The sequence below is a fragment of the Chiloscyllium plagiosum genome, unplaced genomic scaffold, assembly GCF_037043375.1.
Source record: "Chiloscyllium plagiosum isolate Xiang-an unplaced genomic scaffold, Cpla_swu_hap1 HiC_scaffold_2, whole genome shotgun sequence".
In the NCBI taxonomy this organism is placed as follows: Eukaryota; Metazoa; Chordata; class Chondrichthyes; order Orectolobiformes; family Hemiscylliidae; genus Chiloscyllium; species Chiloscyllium plagiosum.
This window is the reverse complement of record NW_028270140.1, coordinates 37,102,342-37,121,587: the sequence shown is the minus strand read 5'-3', so window position 1 is coordinate 37,121,587 and position 19,246 is coordinate 37,102,342. Positions and strand designations below refer to the sequence as shown.

The following is a 19,246-nucleotide window of genomic DNA, read 5'->3' as shown; positions in this document are numbered from 1 at the left end:
AACTGCACATACCAGAAACTTCAAATCGAAGAGGAAGACCAGCACGTGAGTGAATGATACTGGGATCAGAGGCACAGAGGAGGGCATGGAAAATGGCAACAAGGGCCTGGCTGACTCTCAGTGGCACCCCATTTCTCAATAGCAGTTTCCCCAATCAGGCACTGAGCACCTTTGAATAAGAGACTCTCCCTCGGAGCTGTGAAGTAAACATGACAGGGTTGTTCCTTGTGCTCCCTGCATTACTGACTCTCCCTGCATTACTGACCCTCCCTGCCTGGTGAGATGAGATCTCTCAGTAAGTATTAATTGCACAATTAAGAGCCTCAGCTGGAGTTGGGGGCAGGGAGGCTGTTTATGTGTTTCCCACCACAGGTTTTACAGTGGTGGAGGCAGGAATGGGGTCCTAATCTGCCACTCCCCCAGCCTGATTAAACAACCTCTCCCACCAAACACACCACATGAGGAGAGTAAAACTTCTACACATTGATTCCAAAGTTAGATAGCTGGTAAACCTTCTGACCTAATATGTAGGTGCAGATCAGAAAAGAATTCATTATATTTTATTGATTGTATTGCATAACTCAAATAGAAATTCATATTTTAGAGAAAAGTTGCATTAATGCATATGGTGATATTGCTATCATAGGTCTCAAGTTGTTGTTGTATTGTTGCACAGATCTCAGAAAGGCACTACACCTTTAAGACACCATCACAACATGTGACACTTTCATGTCACATGTCTCTATCTTACTGTTTGTTCATTCAGTCTGTTGGTCTATTAGCAAACAGTCAGCTAGTCAGCCAGTCAACTATGTACATAATATAATAGTAAGAAGTAAAGGCAAAGTCACCAGCCTATAGGACTTTCTTCTCATTCAAAAGAGACAACTGGTTTAACCTGAGGGTCACCATGCTTCTGGTGAGGAGAGAGGGAAAAGAGTCACAATAACTCAACTGGTGTGGAAATTGAACTCTCGCTGTTGGCATCACTCGACATTGCACAGCTTGAACGAGTCGACACCAAGAGATTGTTTTCACTGGCTATGGAATCTAGAACACGGGGTCACCATCTCAGGATAAGTAATCGATCATTTGGATCTTCACCCTAAAGGGTTGTTAACCTCTGGAATTCAAAAGGTTGTGGACATTCCTTCACCAAATCTCCCAACTGATAGAGACAGATATTTGGGGTCACTCAATATGGGGAATAGATGAGAAAGTGCAGTGGACTAGAAGCAAAAGATCAGCCTTGATCCAATGTCATACCTAAAAATCTGAGTGGAATTTTTAAAGGAGGTGGCCAGGTTTTTAATGAGAGTGGATCAGTTGATGTATTTTATATGGAGTTTAGCAAGACCTTTGACAAGATCCCACAAAGGAAACTGATAACGAAGATAAAGGCTCATGGAATCCAGAGTAACTTGGCAAGTTGGATCCAAAACTGGCTTGCGAGAGCAGATAGAAGATAGTATAGAAGACTGCTTGGGTGACTGGAGCCTGGTGAGCAGTGGCATATCAGTGGAATCAGGGCTAGATCCCTTATTGTTTGTGATATGCAGAAGTGAGTTAGATGAGAATGTGGGGGTGTTGATAAGTACATTTACAGATGACACAAAGATTGGCTGGGTATTGACAGTGAGGAGGATGATGTTACACTACAGAAGGATATAAACAGATTGATTAGAAGGCAGATCAGTGAGAGATGGAATTTAACCTACATAAATGTGAGGTGATGCACTTTGGAGAAAGGAACATGACAAACAAATGCTCAGTGAATGGCGAGACACTAGGAAGCTCATTGGAAAAGAGGGATTTTGGGGTACTTAGAGACATCGAGTCATAGAGATGCACAGCACAGAAACACACCCTTCAGTCTAACTCATCCATGCCGACCAGATATCCTAACCTAATCTAGTCCCATTTGCCAGCACATGGTCCATATTCCTCTCAACACTTCCTATTCATATACTCATCCAGATGCCTTTTAAATGTCGCAATTGTACCAGCCTCCACCACTTCTGGCAGCTCATTCTACACACGCACCACCCTCTGTGTAAATAGAATGATCTATTTACTCGCACTCTCTGTTTCCTGCCTGTTAACCAATCTTTAATACATGCCAGTACATTACCTCCTATCCTATGTGCTTTACTTTATCTGACCAACTTCCTGTGAGGCATCTCTCCCCAGCCTGACCCAAGCACACTGGGTCACCAAGAGTCTTGGGAACAGTTACCAGGCTGTGAGGTGCACCCCCACCTCTCCCCCTATCCTAGTCCCTGTGCTACCCACCTTACCTATACTGTGCAGTGGCCTAGAAACAACACCTACTGTTTTTTCCTTTTATTCTTTCATGGGATGAGGGTGTCGCTGGCTCAGCTAGCATTTATTGTCCATCACTATTTGCTCAGAGAACAGTTAAAAGTCAATCACATCGTTGTGGGTTTGGAGTTACATGCGAAGGATGGCTGTTTCCTTTCCTAAAGGACATTAATGATCCACATGGTTGTTTCCTGACAATGGATTCATGGTCATAATTAGACTCTTAATTCCAGATATTTATTGAATTCATATTCCACCATCTGCTGTGGCAGGACTCAAATTGAGTCCCCAGAACATTACCTTGGTCTCTGTATTAACAGTTGGGTGATAAGGTCACTAGGCTATCACCTCCTCATCCATGTAATGATTATACAGATTGTAAGGTAGGATTGTAGCTGATAGCTCCAACTAGGAATTTTGGAAGAACCTCTTTGACCATCTGAATGTGGAACGCGCACCCAGATGAGTGGTTTAGATGAATAGGACAAGTACACTTAAGGGGAAGCTAGATAAATACATGAGGGAGAAAGGAGTGTTATATTGGTCAGGTTTGGGGATGGGAATACGCTTGTGCAGCATATAAATGTTTGCATGGACCAATTGGGCCAATATTTTTTTCTTTGCTGTAAATTTTATGTATAAATCACGACAGCAATAATGCTAGGAATACAATTGAGACTTCAACACACCAAAAGGACTGAAAAAGAGCCCTGCCACTTCCATCACACACAACAGGATCATGTAAATTTCAAAATAAAAAGAAAATGAACTCATAAATGAACCACAGGCAAACCAGAGCAATTGTTAACTCAAGTGATCAGGAAAGAAAGAACATTCACACTTGACTGAATGGAACACGAATATGTAGCAATTTAAGATGTTTACATCAGGCACATGAGTGATTGGTGTCAATTTCAAATGGCAAATTGATCTGAAACACCTTTTACCACACAGTGAAAATATATTGTGTGCCATCAGTTCTCATGTATTAATTGTCATTACGTCTTGTACAAATCAATATTAATAAAGGTTAGCACTTTCCCATTCGGTACTACACTTGATGGTGGCCTGGTCAATATTTAACTATCAACTAACATTGTGGGAGCTTGCAAATTGGCTGCTGTATTTCTGACCTAATAAATGTGGCCACGCTTCATAAGTGCTTCATTGGCCTTAAATCACTGGGATACCCTGAGGCCATGGAAACCACTAATAAGTGCAAGTTCTTTTTCGTTTTAGTGCTGATTGCCTGAACAAACCTGCATAACCTATTGCTGCCACTTGATGTCCTACTAAAGCCATATGTTAGTAGAATAAGTGAATCCTAGCTACCTGGAGGAGTGGCGTCAGAAAATATAGGATTAAGCACAGGCCATTGTGTAAGTGTCATTGAAGACGAGAATTGGAGGTGACACTGTAAGGAGAAATAGTTCTTTGAATTCTCTTGTAATCTTCAAAGAAAATAAAGCAGCGCACAGAAAACCACACACACACAGTGAAGAAAAGCCTTTATAGCTACTTGCAGCACTCAAAAATAGTAGAGACAGGACCAAAGTGATAAACAAGCTTCTTCAAGGAATTAGATATTTGATTAAAGCACCAGAGGCATTGTGAGGGAAAATATTGCATAGTGATTTGTGATAGAACTCACTTTCAGTGGATTGGGAGTAAATCAACGCTTTGCCATCTTTCAAAATAGTGCTGTGGGATTTTTTACATCCACCCAATGGTGCAGCACTCCTTTAGAAAGGCACAGATGTCAGCCTGGATTTAGTCATCAAATCCTTGACTTCAAACTCCTGACTTTCTAATGCTGACCGCTGAGACTTAAAGCCCCTACCTCGCACTCACCTTATGCAGAATCACTTGCACCTATAACAACTTAATGCAAGCAAATGCTCATTTACACTTTCACAGCTCCCTGAAGAACCAGCACACAGAAAACTGGACACGGACCACTCTGCATGACACTCAGTTTCAATCACGGAGTTTATTTCCAAGGCTGTCACATAATTCTGTGCAGTGTTGTAAGGATTGTGTTCTGCTTGCTGCTGAATCCCCAGCTGAGTCTAGATTCTAACACCTGGGTATCTGGAGAATTTACCGCAATCACTTTGCCTTCACTGATTCAGATTCTGCAGAATTGCAACAAAGCAGAAAAGAGTCATGGCAGAATGTGGGGTCTGAATTTTTCTCTGGCTTTCAATCATTCGCATTTTAAAGCTGAAAAGCCATCTAGCTGGAAGAAAGGCTTTGATTAGAACAGCAGAAGGTAAGGGTCCACTGATATTGTGCGCCTGTATTTTTTCAGAGGATGGGTGGATGAGATTCAGAACTGATTTAAAATTAAGCAGTTTCTCCATGTCAAGAATTGCAATGAAAAGGCAAATGACATTAAGCTCATTTTATTTTCAATCAGCATCTGTTAGAAAGATGGCACTATGTAATGGCTGAGAAAATGAATTGTTTTAGTGAAATATGTAAAGACTAATGGATGTGTGCAAGTATTCAATCAGAGTGTATGGTAGAAGGTCTATTTTAGGAAAATTAAACATGAGTGAAAAATGATTGCTGCTTGAACACTTCTGAATGAGCCTAGAAATTCGTCTACACAGTTTATTGCTGCTCCAATATGGAGGGTTCTATTGATACAAAATGCAGTAGTGCATTTCTAGTTGATTTTTAGGCTGCAAGTCAGTACTAACAGCAGCTGCCAGCACTCTGCACAAAAGAGTCAGTGATTTTTGCAGATTTACCAAGAGCAGCTTTAATGTCTTTACAAGGAGATCTTACAGCTGATATGAAGGAAATCGGGTTCTTTGATCATGGAATTAGTCATTTTAAAATATTACATTTTGCTGAGAAATTTCTCCCTCCGTTGAAGAATTCTGTCTCTGTCCTTGGCCTGGTGATGAATAAGGTTTGGAAATATCCCACACTGACTTTCAGCTTCCTTCCTGGTTTACAGGAGAAACCTTTTGAACTGCCCACACCACTCCAATGATACGTCTTCACGAGGAGAGGAATTTCTCACTGCACTCAATGTGTAGAATATCCATTGTTCTGGGATGGTGAGCTGGGGTGGTGGTTGGGGTGGGATCAGGGAAATAGAGGGAGCAGGAGTATCCTGGGACAGGATAGGTTCACGTGGTCAATTTCAAACAGGTATCAAAACTGGCAGCCTTAGCATCGAGGCCACGTCAGAGTGTGGATTTTGCCAGATTTCAGGTTGGGTGCTTTGGACAGTGGACAGTAAAAGGCTAAGATGGGTCACCTGGCTATGATCACATCATAGTGGGAACTTACTGTGCACAAACTGTGCTACTGTTTCCTCCATTATTACAGCAACTATACTTTAAAAGCACTTCTTGACTGTAAAATGTTCTAGAATGCCATGTGGTTGTGAAAGGTGCTATGTAAGTGAGAAGTATTTACATTTAAAATAAACTTTTAATTTTCATCATGTAAAAAGTCCCACTTAAGGCTGGGATTAAACCCTTGATCATCTTAAGTGAAGTCCAGTCACATGAGCTCAACCAATGTTTAAAATCTGTTGGACCAACAAGGATCCCACTAACTGGTCAGAGAACTGGTGAGGAAATCTTATCAGTTCGTTGTGGTAGGCCTGATGGACTGGAATGGTCGTGAGTGGCCACCTCTGGGCCTCTCCCTTGATCAAGGTCTCCAGTTTCAACCAGCTGCTCAGCAAAAGATACCAGCAATGGAAGCCTGAGGCCTAGGCTGGTAGGGAAACACCAGGCCACAGGTGTGAGTGAAGAGGGAGTGGACTCCGAGACAGAGACTAGGAGTCAGAAGTTAAGAATGGGGATTGACATTCAGCAGCCGAGCCCCCTTTTCTGATGCTGGGCCCTTCAATCAGATATAGTTCCTCACCGCTAGAGCCCATACCATACTTTGTCCTAAGGAGGTCACTGGCAAACCCCTCAGGCTTTTCTGGACAGCCTTTCGATCGTGTAGGAATCCACTACAGACTGCAAGGATCCCAACTTGTGAGTTTCCTCAGTTTAGCCCTCAAAAGGATCATAGCACAGAGTTGGCACTTGGTTACTGGTTCTCTGACCAGTCTGCGAGATCCCTTCTGGTGAAGATAAAATAACTGCTGATCCAATAGTAGGTGAGTAACCCACTGAAGGCTGGGATTAAGACTTTTTCCCCTCAAGTGAAATACAGTCAGAGAAGCCCTGCCAATGTTTAAAATCTGTTGGGGAGTGTGAGCACTTTAGTTCCCATGAAGTTGCAGTGGGTGTCATAGGTGTCAATTGTTATATTCCTGAGTCTAAGTCACAACCGCAGTGAAGAGGGGTCATGTAACACAGTGGTAGTGTTCCCACTTCTGAGCCAGGGGACATGGGTTCAAGTCCCACTTGCTCCAGAGATGTGTTGGAACAATTCTAACCAGGTTGATTGAAAACAAACAACCTTTTAAGGGCAACTAGAGTTCCTCCTACTTTCTAACTTAATCAGGGGGAGTTCTCCTGTCAGTGGGAGACTGACACAAGGCCTTTCCCATGATGAAGTGGACACAACCAAGATGGAAAGACAGTTAAGGAACAGATACAATTGAAGGAAGGGGCATGCCTCCAATCTGCATGGCGAACCCCCAAAATAGGTGACCATCCCTATTCCCTTTGCCTGACAGCAGCTTGCACAGTGAAAGCTATTGCCCACCTTGCCCTCAATCTTTCCCTGCTCCCATGAATTGGCCATTTAAGTATCTCAGTAGAGCCAAGGCTGGGCAGTCTGCTTAATACCTTCCCTGCTAACTGGAAAAGAGAAGACCAGTCACATATGAGTGAGGTGGCCATCCATACGCTTTTAAGAGTGTCCTTCCCACCTTCAAACCTGTCAGCCATGGAACAGACTATAAAATCCAGCCCTGAGTTTCAGTATGTTTTGGGAGTAAATTATCACGTTGGTTAAGAAAGATTAATGGCCACGTCTTGTTTCATGGGGTTATGCAGCACTGCCATTTGTTTATTCAGCTATTGTGAAGGTAGAGTCCCTGATGTTATCATTCATGTTAACGAGTTTGATGAAAACACAAGTCTTCTTTCTGTGGGAGCTGGCCATTGCATGGGACATTGACAATAGCAGGAAATTTTTGAGAGAGGTGGAGATGAAATAGGCACAGCCTCAAGTCTGGCGGTTTCCTGATTCCTGCAACAAGCTGGAAATGTTTGTGAAATTCTTTCTGAATTGCCAAATTAACCTCCGCCTCTTGCAGACACAAGTTTTGTAAGACTTCATGAATTACTGCAGTGAGCCACATATCATCCCTGTAAAAGTGGAAGGTTTGTTAAAAATGAAGACATGTGTCAAATTTTCTTTCACCTCTCAGGTGTACAGACATTTTGGTCCTCAGCAGATAAAGCCAGCATTTGAAACCTTAACATCGTTTTTATTTGATATTATCTCCAGGGGAGTTGGTTCATTTTCAAGTAGGGGACCACTGGCGATGAGCACTGTCAATTGCCTTTTGGTTCTACGTTTGAGAAATGACTATCTGTCAGCTTTTCACCTACCTGCTTCACTGCAATGGTGTTCCAATTAAGCTGTGCCCCTTTTCATATCATAAATCTCCCCCAAGAGCTTCACTGGACATTGACTTCAGTGAAACACTGACGTCAAAAATGAGATATTAAACCAGATGAGCAAAAGCTTGGTCAAAGATGTTGCCAGAATGACAGATAGAATGGTTCAGGGAGGGGAATATTCCCTTTAGTCCAGGTCGCTGAAGGCACTGCGGTTAATATGGAGTGAAGGAAATTTTTTAAAATTTATTCATTTATGTGGGTCGTGAGCATCACTGGCCAGCATTTATTGCCCGTCCCTAATTGCCCTTGAGAAGGTGGTGGTGAGCTGCCATCTTGAACTGCTGCAGTCCACCTGCTGTGGGTTGACCCACAATGTCATTAGAGATGGAATTCCTGGATTTTGACCCAGCGACAGTGAAGCAATGGCAATATATTTCCAAGTCAAGATGGTGAGTGACTTGGAGGGGAAGTTGATGGTGGTGGTGTTCTTTTGTATCTGCTGCCCTTGTCCTTCTAGTTGGAAGTGGTTGTGGGTTTGGAAGGTGCTGTCTGAGGATCTTTGGTGAATTTCTGCAATGCATCTTGTAGATAGTACACACTGCTGCTAATGAGCATTGGTGGTGGAGGGTGTGGATGCAGTACCAATCAAGCAAACTGCTTTGTCCTGGATGGTGTCAAGCTTCTTGAGTGTTTTTGGGGCTGCATTCATCAAGACAAGTGGGGAGTATTCCATCACACTCCTGACTTGCATCTTGTAGATGGTGGACAGACATTCGGGCTTCAGGAGGTGAGTTGCTCGCCGCAGTATTCCTAGCCTCTGGCTTCACTAGGTTGACACCTTGTTTTCAAGCATGCCCTCCTGCACTCTCCATTAAAAGAGGGTTGATCCCCCGGCTTGGTGGTAATGATTGAGTGGGGAACATGCCAGGCCATGAGGTTACAGATTGTGCTGGAGTGCAGTTATGCTGTTATTGATAGCCCACAGTGTTTCATGGATACCCATTCTTGAGTTGCTAGATCTGTTCGAAGTCTGGCCCATTTAGCACAGTGATAGTGCCACGCAACATGATGGAGGGCATTCTTAACATGAAGGCAATAAATACACAAGAGGCCATGACGTGGAGAGACAAAGTTCTCAGAAATTTGTCTGTGAATGTTACTGGGAGGCACAGATGTCTTCTCTCAAATGAACTCTTACAAAAATGCTTTACTTTCTTGTGATCACTGAACCTGTATAAAGTTGGAATAATGTTTGGCTCAGGTCAGAATTTGACTTTGCATCTTTGTTACTTGGTGTACCTAAATTCCATTCAAATAAGCAGGGATTTTATTTGCTGAATAACTGAGAACATTTTTAAACCTAATGAACAGTGTTTTACTGAAATTGGTGATACCAATAAGTAGTATGAGTGAAACCTAATGGGGCATGTTTTGTCTTAAAGAGGTATTGACCAGTAATTCTATGCTGTTCACAGTAATAATGAAGGTGTCAAAAAAAAATGTTTTCTGGGTCCTAGAAATAACATTTTTATATTTATACAGTGGCTTTTACTGTTGTGCTTATATGGTCTAGGGTGTGTCAAAGGGTGGCCACTTTCTGGTTTAATCAGAAGAATCTCGTAGAGTAACACAATGCACTTTATTGCATCTCTGTAAGTATTAAAGTTTAAATTTAAGAGTAAGTGGTGCAGTGGTAGTGTCCCTATCCTGAGCTAGGAGCACCAGGGTTCAAGTCCCACTTGCTCCAGAGGTCTGTAAATAACATCTTGAAAGAGGTCGATTAGAAAATATATATAAGAATAAGCCATTTATTACTATAAAGCCTGTTAGGAGGATCTAGCCTGAGGTCTGTCTCCCCTTGATCCTACACTATTCTCCCATCAAGTCCTCATATCATCATTACGGTGGGTAGTATTTATTGCAATATCAAATATTAACCTTTCTAGCTCCTTCCAGACCCAAATATAAAATCTCACCCCAATTTTTTATTATGGTAATTATTATAGTTATTATATGTGTTTTTACAATTGCATTACCTTTTTCACATCTTTCAGACCATCTGAAAATTTCTTTATTTCTACTGAATATATTCTCTTTGGAATTGAAAGAATGGTGGTTTGTTAGGTAGAAGAACTGTCTTCCTTTACACAGGACCAGTGATCACAAGAAAGTAAAGCCTTTTTGTAAGAGTTCATTTGAGAGAAGACATCAGTGCCTCCCATGTGTAAGGTTCACTTCAGAACTGCAGAATATTTCATCTCCTTTCATTATTTTACAGAGGACATTGTCACTGCCACAGTTGCTGCTTTTCACTTGCAGTGTCTTGAATTTCTCGACGTTGCTTGTCTGTTTGAGGATGTCTTCCATAGAGATGTGTGCATCACTACTCAATTTAAATAGTGAGTTTCATTCTCAATCCACTCATGGATCAGCACTGAATTAGATGGACTTTTTACTTCAATCTGTTAATTAGTTTGGATTCTATCGTTTTCCCTCAGCAACTGAAGTTCTTCACTTCCTCAACTGTGTTACCTGAAAATTCCTTCTTGCTTGATTTAAGTTACAACATTTGTTTTTCTCATTATCAGGATGTGGATGTCTCTGGCTGGGCCAGCATTTATTGCCCATTTCTAGTTGCCTTTGAGGAGGTGGTGAGCTACCTTCTTGAACTGCTGCAGTTTATGTGCTGTAGATAGACATACAATGTCATTGAGAAGGGTTTTCCAGAATTTTGATCCAGTAACTGAAAGAATGGTGATAAAAATTTCCAAGTCAGGTGGTGAGTAGTTTGTAGAGTAACTTGTTCCCATGTATCTGCTGCCCTTGTCCTTCTAGATGGTAGTGGTCATAGGTTTGGAAGTTGCTATCTAAGAAGCCTTGGTGAATTTCTGCAGAGGATCATATCTTTGGTACACACTGCTACTACAGAGCATCAGTGAAGGAGAGAGTGGATGTTTGCTGGTGTGATACCAATCAAATGTGCTGCTCTGTCCTGGATGGGGTCAAGTTTCTTGAGTCTTGTTAGGACTGTATCCATCCAGGTAAGGGGTAAGGTGATACAAATTTTTATAGATGCACCATAGAAAGAATCCTATCCAGATGCTGCACAGCATGGTATGGTAACTGTTCTTCCCATGATCAAAAGAAACTACAGAAAGTTGTGAAGGCAGCCCAGTCCATCACACAAACCAGCCTCCCACCCACTGACTTCATCTTTACTTCCCGCTGCATCAGGAAAGAAAGCAACATAAGCAAAGAGCCCTCCAAATCCAGTTATATTCTCTTCCACGCTCTTCCCTTGGGCAGAAGATATAAAAGTGTACATGTACAAACAAATTCAAAAACAGCTTCATCTCTGCTGTTTTTAGACTTTAGAATAGACCTCTTTAATGTTAATGTTGATCTCTCTCTGCACCTTCTTGATAGTGTATCCTGCACTCTGTTCTGTTAACCTGATGTACTTGTATAGTATGAACTGCCTGTAAAGCACGTAAGACAACATTTTTACTGTACCTCGGTGACAGTAATAAATCAAATCAAATCAAATCAAAATTTGAAATAAAAAGATAGTAATGGTGATCACATGATTGCCATAAAATCCCCAGCAGTTTGTTAATGTCCTTCACTAAAGGAAATCTGCCTTTCTTGCCCAATCTCTATTCTGTCTGGGAAACAAGGCCTCTTGTTTGATTTTAGGAACATTTCTGCCACAACCTCATTCAAGGCTTATTACAGAGAGGCAATAAATGTCAGCCGTGCCAACAACAATCAAAATCTGTAAATGAATAAGAAAACAGTAGATCATCCTGTCTCTTTAAACACATTGAAACATTGTTAGTCTTTGACTATCCTGCTCTCAGTACATCAGAGAAATTGTAGAAGATATTTCTAAAACCTCTGCCTGCCTCCAAATTATTTGATTTGAATGGTAATAATTATATAATTTGAAAAAAAATCTTTCAGTTTACAAAGGTTATTTGCTTACATACATATTCTGTTGAAGAAGTAACCATTGTTTTGTTATTGCTGTTATCTCAAAAGCATCCCTCACAGTGAAAGAATCATCCACACTTTAGCCAGACTGTGCTTCACAAAGCAGTTTGACAGGAAATAAATTGTTTTTATATGGAATGCCATAGAATGTTACAGCATAGAAACAGAGTGTAGCCCAACTGATCAATTCAGGTTCTTACACTCCATATTAACTCTTTGCACCCTCCCTTATCTAACCCTGCAAACTCAAACCCCTAAAGCTAAAGCAAAATACTGCAGATGCTGGAAAAAAACAAAAAGTGATGGACAAACTCAGCAGGTCTGGCAGCATCTGTGGAGAGAGAAACTGAATTAATGTTTCAAGTCTATCAAGACTCCTTCAGAACACTGTGGACAAAATGTACCTTTGATAACATCTATTTTCTCAGTAATTCTTTCTGATAAACTCAATCCTCTATTCCTATCTTCCTTTTGTGCTTATCTAGCTTTCCCTAAAAGTGCTTATGTTACTTGCCTCACCTATTTTGTGTGTAAGAAAATGTGCACTCTGGAAAGAGACTTCATATTGCATCAATAAAAATGACAAAGAACAAGGTTCCGTGGACTACATGCTTACCTGTTACAAAACTGACAGACAAAATGGGCCTTCTCTGATTCTATGCTTCCAATGAGGAACATGTTAGAAAATTAAATATATCCAAAGAAATACTCGACACAATTTGAATTTATGTCAACGTATACATACAAATGCAGTCATCCTGATTTTGTTAAAACTCTAGCCTTTATTAAGCTTATTTACCAAGTGTTGTTTTATTAGGATAGCCTTAAGGGACTTGCTTCTAACCAGCCAATTTCCAAATGTTAGATAAAAAAAAACACAGGAAGAGAACCTCAGCAAGATTTGAAATCCCCAGAACCAGTACAATGACTCAGCTCCTACCACTGGATTCAGTTCAAAGATTACAAATTTACATTACTCAGAAATTCAAGATCTCACAGATAATACCACACGGACAATTGACTTGAGGGATTCAGTGACCACTTCATTTGTGATATTGACTGGTCAGTGTGCCAATCTACTGTAAAGACTTTGTAACTGAACCAAAACTGGTTCCCACTCCACCTGACACATGTTCACTTTCTAGCAGGGTTTATGAGCTATGCAACTGGCCTGAAGTAACCCTTAGCATGTCAGGAAGATATTCAGCCATTATATCTTATTCTACTCTACTGAGTTTTGTTAAACACCAGACAGGCTTCGAATGCATTCTGGAACTTCCTTGTTGAATATGAAACTACTGTCATATTTGAACACAGCTAGATTCTGTCTTCAATGTTAAGCTTTATATAATATGAATCATAGAATGGTTGTAGCCATTCAGCCTATCAGGCCTGTGCTAGCGAGCTCAGGACAAGATACTCAGCTGGACACAATCCACAACTTATGCACATAGTCCTGCGATTTGTTTCTCTTCAGATTATTATCATTTCTTTTGAAGGTCATGATTGAATCTGCCCTTAGCACCGTCTCAGGTAGTGCATTCCAGATCCATAGCCACTGGCTGGGTTAAAATGGTTTCTCCTCTTGCCATCTTTGATTCTTTTGCAAACCACTCTCAATTGGTGTTATCTTGTTCTTGACCTCCCACCAGCAGAGAATTTTCCACAAGATTTCATTGGATTCAGTTTTACTCGAGCTCCTTTGATGCCATATTTGGTCAATTGCGCTCTTGGTGTTAAGGTTAGTTACTCTCACCTCTGGAATTCAGATCTTTTGTTCATGTTTGGGCCAATCCTGTAATGTGGTCAGAGCTGAGTAGCCCAGGCAAAACCCAAACTGGGTGTCAGTGAGTCAGTTGTTACTAAACAAATGCTGTGTTATTGCACTGTTGATGACCCCCTCCATCACTTTACTGATGACGAGAATAGACTGATGGGGCACTAATTGACTGGGTTAGATTTGTCCTGCTTTTGTATACAGGACATACATGGACAATGTTCCACATGGTCAGGGAGATTCCAGTGTTATAGCTGTACTGGAATAGCCTGGCCAGGGATACAATAAGTGTCTTCAATAAGATTCCGGAATGTTATCTGACCTCTTGGCCTTTGCTGTATCCAACACCTTGAGCTATTTCTTGATATCATGTAGAGTGAGTCAAATTAGCTGAAGTTATGGAATTCTATTAACTAAATAAGTAACTTGTTACTGCTGGCATGTTTCATATGCTAATTGATTATAAAGGAAATGTGAATGTTTAGCATTGACATGTGCTAAAATGTGGTCAGCATGCCCTTTGCTATTTTATATAATTATTCTTTTGAAGCAAGTGAATAGATGAGACATGAATAACCTTTAGTGGTTCTAATTGTTCTGATAACTAAAGGGTAATCTTTTACTAGCATCAGAAAGGAATCACATCCACCTGAATTAATCTCCAATGACTTTGTACAAATCCTTTGGCTCCTAAAATAAATCAGAAGTCAGCAATGCTTCAGTATTTTGTTTATTTATTTACTTTGGGATATTTTGATGCTTTTAGAAGTATCCAAGATCTCAGCATTTTCCTAATTGCTACACCCAGTGCGAGGACTGAAAATATTCAGGGTGGATGAGTTGCAATACCAAGGCATGTATTAACATCTGTGGTTAGTTAGATTAGCATTAGAAGGAGAAAAAAGAGGAAAATAAAAACAGATACTTCTAAATCTCCAACAATCAATATTTGAAGGAATGAGACCTCACACATGTAATAGATAACTTTTATTACAAAAGAGTTTGGGTAACAATAATTAGTGTTTATCACTTAATTAAAAGGGTACACAGGCCAAGATAGGCATGACTTAACTTCCTGAAGTAAGTTTTGAGTGAAGCAACAGCAACTTCCTGTCATTCAGTATACAACAAGATTGAGATGAATAGTGAGAGTTTGTTATGGAGAGGTCAACACTGGAGTAACACATCACGAGCAGTAACATTTGTATATATGGATTTAATTGCAGATCTCCTGCTGAACTCCATTCCCCCCAACATCCTACTGTTTTTTTTTTTGCCTTTTGCACTTCAATTAAGTAAAGCTCCATTAGCCCGATCAAGGTTCATGCAGCTGAACAATCTCACGAGAGCATTGGGACCACTGTAATGTTTCTGCATCAATAGTCTACATGGCTCCATATGGCCCCTTTAGACATGAGGGACTGGGTCAGGATTGGACAAAATCTAGCAACCGAGAAAGGTAACTTCATGCCATTAGTCTAGAATGGACCTGGGCCCAGGATGCAAAGCTGCAAAAGCATCTACTGCTCATTCCCAGTGCATCAACATTTTAATGAATATACAAACATATGAGTTAAGAGGAGAGTATGCCACTCAGCCCTTTGAACCTGGACTGCCATTCAATAAGATCATGGCTGATCTGATTACTTCATATTCCCACCTACTTCTGAGAACCTTTGGCCACCTTGCTTATCAATAATCTATCCATCTTTATTTTAAAACATTTAAAAGGCTTCCTCTGCCTTTTGAGAAAGATTGCTCCACAGAGTCACCACCCTCAGTGAGAAGAAAATCTTCATTCCAATCTGAAATGAGCAGCCCTATCTTTTTAAACAGTGACGGGTGTTGTATAATACACCTGGATTTCCTGCAACGTTGCTCTCAGCATATTAAAGATTACGAGATTTAGATTTCACCTTCCTGCCCCCATTCTAGCCCGTCCCAAGTAGTCTTCAGTGTTCCAACAGCCTGGAGGGAGGCCTGACCTATTTCGGGGACATTGAGTAATAATGTGCCTAGACAGGTCAGAAGAAGCAGTGGTCCATGTTGCCAATGTGACACACCTAATCAGAAGAAGGAGGAAGCAATAGATCACTTACCCTAACATCTATTGTTGAAAAAATGGTGGAATCAATTATTAAAGAAGTAATAGCAGCATATTTACGAAATTATAATCTAATCAAGCACAGCCAACATGGCTTCATGAAAGGGACATCGTGTCTCACTAATTTATTAGAGTTTTTCAAGGAAATCTCAACCAGAGTGGTCAGGGGGGATTCTGAAGATATGTTGGCTTTGGAATTCCAGAAGCTATCTAGAAGGTTTAGTCATAAGAGCTCAGAGTCTTGGAGGTAGATTAGATTAGATTCCCTACAGTGTGGAAACAGGCCCTATGGCCCAACTAGTGCACACCGATCCTCCAAAGAGCAACCCACCCAGAGCCATTTCCCTCTGACTAATGCACCTTTGGCATTATGGGCAATTTAGTATGGCCAAATCACCTAACCTGCACATTTTTGGACTGTGGGAGGAAACCGAAGCACCCAGAGAAAACCCATGCAGACATGGGGAGAATGTGCAAACTCCACACAGACAGTCGCCCGCGGCTGGAATCGAACCTGGGACCCTGGCGCTGTGAGGCTGCTGTGCTAACCACTGAGGCACCATGCCACCCTATAGTATAATAGCACGGATATAAATTAATCGATGAAACCACAAGTGGGAATAAGAGGTTCTTTTTCATATTGGCAACTTATAACCAGTGGAGTTCCACAAGGAACAGGGCAGGGCCCACAACTGTTTACAACACAGTAGTACCCCCATACCGGCGGTGGATATATTCCAGGACCTACCGCAGAAGGCCGAAACCATGGATAGGAGTGAACCCATTCATTTATATGGGAAAGATATCTTCCCAACAGCCTCCTGGTCCCTAGTTCTGAAACGTTCCCTTTTACATGTTCGGGCCACGGGAAACCGCAGGTAACTGAAACTGCTGAAAATGATTCTGTGGATACAGGGGTCACTTCAAGGAAGGAAGCAAAAGCACTGTTGCCAAGTTTGCGGACAACACATAAATTAATGGAAAGGCAAGTTGCAAGGGGAATACAAACAGAACCCTAGCACAGAGGTGCAACAGGTAATCAGGAAGACGAACGAAACATTGGTCTTTATTTCAAGGGAGTTGGATTATAAGAGTAGTGAATTCTTACTACAATTGTGCGAGGTGCTGGTGCATCATTTCTGGAGTACTGTGAGAAGTTTTGGTCCCTTTATTTTAGGAAAGATATCATTTCATTGGTGACAGTTTAAAGAAGAGATTAGAGTAGTGCTGGAAAAGCACAGCAGGTCAGGCAGAATCTGAGGAGCAGGAAAGTCGACATTTCGGGCAAAAGTCCTTATGGAGGAATTGTCTCATGAGCAAAGGTGAAACAAGTCGGGACTCTATTCGCCAGAGATTAGAAGAATGAGAAGTGATTTCATTGAAACAAAAAGAGTCTTTAAGGTCTTTGATCGGCTAAATGTTGAGAAGATGTTTACCCTCATGGGGGAGTCTAGGACCAGAGGACATAGTCTCAGAATAAAGGAGCACAAATTTAAGACTGAGTCACAGAGATGTACAGCAAGGAAACAGACCCTTCGGTCCAACTAGATCATGCCAACCAGATAGAATGAGGAGGAATTTCTTCTCTCAAAGGGTTATGAGTCTTAGGAACTCCTTACCGCAGAGAACAGTGGGGACAGAATCCTTGTGTTTATTTAAGGCTGAGATAGATAGACTCTTGATCAGTCGGGCATTCAAGGGTCATGAGGAAAAAGCAGACAAGTACATGTGAGGAATGTTGTCAGATCAGCCATGATCCTTTTGAATAGCAGAGTAGGCTCGAGGAGCCATAAGGCCAACTCTTGTTCCTATTTCTTATGGTCTAATTGTCTAATGTAGCTGAGGAAGGTCTAATTGCTAGTCAAACACAAGAACCAAAGCAATAGTGCCATTTGCCCAGAGGATCTCACGGAACCTCGAAGAGCACTTATACTTTTCCCAGCCTCAATAATCCAGGTTGTAACCATAAGACGTGGCTTAGGCTGGATAGCAAACTGATGCTTGTCAGAGTATACACTGTTTTCACATTTGGGAAGATTACAGTGGAGTAGTTAGGACATGGCTATAATAGAGGTCAGAAAGCTGGATGAAGGAAGGAAATATTGGGGGGGTGGGGGGGCATTGGAAGAATAGTGAAGGTAGCAGAGAGCAAAGCTGCATTGTATATATGGTGGAACACTGGCTGTAACACCATAATGCCTTTAATTTAAGAGGGACAGAAGTGATCTTGTATCCAAGAATGGGCTGGGAAAATGCATGTATACAATCATGTATTCCTCTGGTTTCTTTCAGACTCGAGGTGGAAATAGAACAACTAGAGACAGAAGAATCCCAAATCGCTGCCAAAGAGCAAATCCTTCGGGAAAAGTTACGGGAAGCTGAGAAATCTATCGAGGACTTGCAGAAGGTAGATATCAAGGAAGCAGAGCATTATTTACTGGATAGTTTGGACACACATTTGGCAGCTGAAAGTTTGAGTTGGAACCAAGTCACCTTTCAAATCAAAAGTAGAAAATCCCTTTAAAAAGCAAGAAGATAACAATGCACTACCTACTGTAAAATATATACATGAGCATTCACGTTTTAAGAGCCTAGAGAATTAGTTGCAAATTACCAAGAAGAAAGTCTTGAGTTTTCACAGGTAGTGCATTATTACCCCATGATATCATTCCAATCATTTTCCTGAACCATTCTTGGCACCTGGTGATAATATGGTTCTAATCCCAACAGTACAAAGGAGGACTATTATGACAGATTAAAAATGGGAATGAAATGAAGAGCAATTATCCAAGTAGAAAAGAAAGAACATAGGAACAGGAGTAGGCCATTCCGCCCTGTAAGCCTGGTCCACCATGCAATGAGATTATGGCTGATCTGTGGGGGCTAACTCCATATTCTGGCCCTTTTCTATTAATACCTTTTCTTAGGAAAATATTATCTATCTCAGTTTTAAAATTAACAACCGATCCAGCATCCATTGCCATTTGTGGAAGGGAGTTCCAGACATCTACCAACTTTTGTGTGTAGGTGTTCTTCCTAACATCTCTCCTGAATAGTTTGGTCTTAATGTTTAGACTATATTTCAGTTCTGGAATCCCCTACCAGTGGAAATAGTTTTTCTTTCTCTATCCTGTTTATTCCTATTAATATCATGAAGACTTCAATCAGTTCACCCCTTTACTTTCTGAATTATACAGAAAACAGGTCTAATTTGTATAATCTCTCTTCATAGTCATAGAATAGAAACCCTACATTATGGAAGCAGGTCATTTGATCCATTGAGTCCACACCGACACTCTGAACAGCATCCCACCCAAATCCATCCCTCCTACCCTCTCCCTGTAACACTTCATTTCCCACGGTTAATTGGCATAGCCTACAAACCCTTGGACACTGTGGGCAACTTAGCATGGCCAATCTACCTAACCTACACATCTTTGGACTGTGGGATGAAACGGAAGCACCCAGAGGAAACCCACACAGACACAAGGAGAA

The 19,246-nt window shown here is 41.2% G+C and overlaps 1 protein-coding gene and 1 long non-coding RNA gene across 5 annotated transcripts in view; one reads left to right on the top strand and one right to left on the bottom strand.

The window, feature by feature from the left end:
• The window catches only part of LOC122562673 (PALM2-AKAP2 fusion protein), a 378,231-nt gene that overhangs the window by 105,985 nt on the left and 253,000 nt on the right, over positions 1–19,246 (top strand). For all 4 annotated transcript variants that reach the window (XM_087996166.1, XM_087996165.1, XM_087996186.1 and 1 more), the window contains exon 4: positions 18,044–18,158. In XM_087996166.1, coding sequence (XP_087852292.1) covers positions 18,044–18,158 — 115 coding nt within the window. The remainder of the gene's footprint in view (positions 1–18,043; positions 18,159–19,246) is intronic.
• Positions 1–19,246, bottom strand: part of LOC148151860 (uncharacterized) — a 148,395-nt gene that overhangs the window by 42,904 nt on the left and 86,245 nt on the right. The window lies entirely within an intron of this gene.